We start from the raw sequence: 4,860 nt of genomic DNA on the forward strand, positions 1-4,860 counted from the left end.
TTCAATATTCAGATCATGACTGACAGCTGCCGGGTCAAACACTTAGTTCATTGTCGGGAATTATGTGAACTGACAACTGACCGCGCACTGCAGGAAAAAGAAAAAGAGGATCTAGAATTATTGAATCTGGCTCTCATGACGTTTTCTCTTTTTTCTTCTTTCTTTCTTCACTTTTTTGCTCTGACTAGGATGATGGTTGCCGAGGTACATGGCACAGCGCACCCCATGGTACAGTACATTATGGAGGGTGAATCGGGCTTCGCCCCCAAACGGCGCCACGAGGGACGACATACATATACAGGCGCAGTTTATACATAAGTCATGGGTAGTTATAAATATATTAATATATCTAGCAGAAACGTATATATATGTTAGCATGTTCTTAAGGAGTGTAATCTGTAGTATTGAAAAGGGACCATACCCTCAGCTGACAACATACTAGTCTCTCTCTTCTGCCAAGCCAGCCAGCACTTGTGCCTGCTCCTGCTCACCTGCCGCACCTGTTTGCCCAACTTGCAACTGAGTTTGGGGATTGATTGGCCGCAACTCCAGGCAAGACAACCACGATCCGGCTAGCTGCTTACGGCCAGACACGCTTCTTACCAGGTTTCAAGGGTGTGGGGGGTGTCCCAAGGTTCCAGTCAGCAGAAGCCGGGCAGCGTGGGCCTTTGCGCGGACTCGGCTGCGTTGAGACTAGCAGCCCGGGCCTGCCAGTGTGTGGTTCCTGGTTCCTGTGCCTGGAGTCGTCTCAGCCAGTCCAAGGACCTGCCAGTCTTGGTCGTTGGTGTCTGGCAGCTGTTTGGCAGCTGTTTGGTTGCTGTTTGGCTGCCCTGCGCCAGTGCCGTTGTTGTGTAGTGGAGTGTGGTGTGGTGCTTGGTGCTTGGTGCTTGGTGCTTGGTGTTTGGTGCTTGGTGCTGGTGCTGGTGCTGGTGCTGTGTGGTGCTGCACTCCGTAGTGTGGTGTGGTGTGGTTTGGGTGAGTGGTGCTCACCTCACTTTCTTCCTTCTCCCACTCCTTTCTCCTCTTCCTTCTCCTCCCCTCCATCCGCCTCTCCCCCAAACATATACTGGTCGTCTTTTTCTTTCATTTATTTCCTTTTTACCCCCTATCGTCTGTCTGCTTATCCCCTCCAAACCCCTGGATTACAGTCCGTTCACTCATTCACGGCTTTCCAACCACGCTCCTTCAGCTTTGATTCCTTCTTTATTCTGCTTCTAGTCTTCTTCTGTCCGCCCTTTAGCCGACTACTTTCGTTCACCACTAAGGATCTATCTCGTATATTACACAAACACATATATAGATATCGATATCGATATATCCATATATATCAAGATATACATAACAGAGACCCTCCCTAGCCCATGCGGCTGCTTTCCTTCGAACCCCTTGCCACTGCCACGCTGCCTTGGTCCAGCTTTTTCGACTTTATTGACTTCTTCGACTTCTTCCCTTCGATTTAAGTACACCCGTCGACGAGGTCCGGGACATAATCAACCGTGAGGGAGGCGATCCATCCATCTCTTCATCACCTGGTGATTTGGCTGGTTGCGCCTGGATCGAGAGCAATCTTCGTCCCAGAACTCCATCAAAACATCATATCCCGTCGCTTCTATCCTCGTCTTCTTCTTTTCTTTTTTTTAGAAGCGCGAGTAATCCCATTCACTTGTTTTATCCATTATTCATTCATACACTCATTTGAAACGGGCGAAGAGAAAAAAACGCTTCGATTCTTCTTGCTTCGCTTTTATTTTCACATTCTTCAGGTCACTCCTTTACTATCGTTATTACATCTTTTCGACCAGATATATCCGTTCATTACGTCCCCTCCGTTTCCCTCCGTTTCCCCCTCTTTCGAGCTTGACGCCTCGGAAAATTATCTTTCTACGAATTGACGACCCATTCGCATCTGTCGACCGGCTCGCGACAGCATTTTCTCCATTAGACCTGCCCAAATATTCTATCTGCTCCTGCATTATATACATCTCCATTGCTAGTCATGACTTCGACTACAGAGTCCGTGGCCACGTCGATCACGGCCACAGCCATGACAGCACACAATGGAACTACCAACGATATCAATTCAACGAGTGGCGTGACTCCAGACAATACCACTTCCGCAATATCAACTCCCTCCCCATCTTCCACCAGTGCCTCCGCAGTATCGGGATCCTCTGCAACCCAGAACCGCGCATCAATCCGTCGCCCGCCGCGAAAAAGTACCTTGACGCAGCAACAGAAGAACCAGAAACGCCAGCGCGCAACGCAGGATCAACTGGTTACCCTTGAAACGGAGTTCAATAAGAATCCAACTCCGACAGCTGCTGTGCGCGAGAGGATTGCTGAGGAGATCAATATGACTGAGCGGTCGGTTCAGATTTGGTTTCAAAATCGGTAGGATCCCCACCCTGATATACAAAATATAGCATTTTTGCTCTGTTGTGAGACAGTGTTTCCTGAGATGGATGGAGCTAACTTGATAGTGTAGACGTGCTAAGATCAAAATGATTGCCAAAAAAGGCATCGAAACTGGTGAAGACTGTGATGCCATTCCCGAATCGATGCGCCAATATCTTGCCCTCCATTTTGATACTTCAAAGTCTCACGCACGCAACTTATTCAATAGATACCCCGGCTATGGACCCAACGCGATGCATGAGCCTCCTATCTCGTCTGGCAAAATCGTTATCCACCACTTCGCATGTCGTTCCCTCAGAATTGGTACCTGGCGTCGTGTAGGCCAAAATGCCATGGATCTAGTGATCTTCTATTCGCCTGAGAAGTCTTGCATGACATACTATATAAATAACGATTCTGCTGGGTATAAGATCGAATACCCATTCTCTTACATCAAGAATATTGTCTTGGAATCTGGCGACCCAGGGCCGAATGCTGATGGCACTCCACCGAAGCCTGGAGGACTGGTTATCGAACTCAATCGTCCTCCAAATTTCTATATGGACTCATCAAACTCGGGCGGATTTTACCAATGCAGGGATTTCACTGAGGATCAACAGGCTACCAAGTCAATGATTCATTATCTAGGCGGTCACCCGAAAGTTCTCAGTGTTCAATTAGCGAAACTGGTATCGCTTGAGTCATTCCAAAATCGTCTGATGCAGTATGATTTCAGCGGATTCGCTGTGTCAGCTCCTGTTTCTCCGCACATCGTTCACAGACCGGCCTCGCAACCGAACCATCTAGCTAGGCCAAATTCATCCATGTATCAGGAGAATAATAACCAATTCGGAATGAACTTACATCCTGGTCGGGGCCATAAACGGCAACGAAGCCGGTCTGTTCCCGTGCCAGTTGACTTTGCTGCCATGGGCTACCATGTGCCGTCATTCCATATCCAACAATCCCATCCCCCAGCACAGCAGTTCAACCCAGATCCTAACATCTTCGCACCCATCCCGCAGAGCCGCATGCCCCATATTCCGCCTGTCAGTGATGACATGCGGATAGATGCCCCACCCGGCTATGCCATGGACTTCCAACCCTATCCCATGTCTGCAACGACAACGACGAACACTGCGACAACAGCTGCGACCTCCTCGGAATTCGCCAATCCGCCTTTCTTCGCTACAGCTGCACCAGCAGACCAGAAGCCGATTCAGATGCAAACTCACCAGCAACAGCCTAACACTTCCACCCAGCTATTAGGATCACCATACAGCCTTCCCTTCCTCTCACCGTCTCCAATGGTTGATGCCCCAAATATGATACCTCAACAGCAACAACACTCTCCCTCACCATTATCGCATGTCAGCCACGTCGCTACCGAACCAATGATCGCGGACCAATCTCCACCCTCCGTGACGAAATTGCAACTGAATCACTCCCCTACGCCTTCTGCGGATGACTTGTTCTCTCTCTCCCTTGCTGACCATGACGCCAAACAAGGCAACGACGAACATATGGCCGGTATGCCTGGTCTTGGTCCTGTTTGTGTTGTAGGTGAAGACGGCAGCGATGATGCTGCGGGTATGTTATTGAGCGAGATGTACTCGAAGCAAGATCTTAATCAAAATAACGATCATAATAATCAGGACATGTCCATGTCCATGCCGATGTCTATGCCTATAACTATGCACCATGACCACTCGCCGCCGATGGAGATGGATGACGATAGTTTCGTGCTTGCGTTGCAAGGGTTTGGGGCTGACCATGATCACCGACAACAGCAGCAACATGGCCTTGGTCACTCACCACCAAATGAGAGTGTTGGCGATTACCATGGTATGCTCCCGTTTGACACTGTGGATCCGAGCTCCCTTGCTGTGACAGCTGCGGAGGCTTGAATTGAACAAAACGCGAGTAGAGAGGTCTTGGTGAATTCAAGTTACGGCCGAATATTTTTTTTGCTTTTTCTCTTCTCTTATTTCTTTTCAGATTTGGAAATGGCGAATTCGCAGATTTTGTATGGCTTTATATGTTCTGTTGATTATTTTGATATATATTATTTTCTTGATTTTTGTTCCAAATTGCCAATTGCATCGTTTCCTCTCACGCTCAACTCGGGTTTTGTCTTTTTATATTCTTTTTTCCTTTGACTGGTTTCATTGAGCCTGTTCTTTGCCTTTTTTTTTTTCCTTTTTGGCTCTTACGTTTCAGTTTACTAACCATGCTGAGTTTACTTTTATCTTCTATTAACTATCGTCATTCTTCTTCCTCCGTTTCCCCCCTCGCAAGTTATAACTTGTAAGGGACCAAACTTGCATTCAACATCATTCCTCTCCTCTCAACCGATCTGTCAATTGTCTGGGCCTACCTATCAATCGACCAAGCAACCGACCATGTACTTCACCCATTCCAAATCCATTACCCGCATGCTTCTTTCTCATCCCAACTCGCTAAGTC

The 4,860-nt window shown here is 48.0% G+C and overlaps 1 protein-coding gene across 1 annotated transcript; it reads left to right on the forward strand.

Moving 5' to 3' along the window:
* Positions 1 to 1,996: 1,996 nt before the first annotated feature.
* Positions 1,997 to 4,301, forward strand: HCAG_01313 (predicted protein; the record flags this gene model as incomplete). Its single annotated transcript, XM_001544216.1, has 2 exons — positions 1,997 to 2,391; positions 2,486 to 4,301. 2 exons carry the CDS (start codon positions 1,997 to 1,999, stop codon positions 4,299 to 4,301), a joined length of 2,211 nt encoding a protein of 736 aa, XP_001544266.1.
* Positions 4,302 to 4,860: the final 559 nt, after the last annotated feature.

This window comes from Histoplasma capsulatum, genomic scaffold (assembly GCF_000149585.1).
Source record: "Histoplasma capsulatum NAm1 scaffold_1 genomic scaffold, whole genome shotgun sequence".
Classification (NCBI taxonomy): Eukaryota; Fungi; Ascomycota; class Eurotiomycetes; order Onygenales; family Ajellomycetaceae; genus Histoplasma; species Histoplasma mississippiense.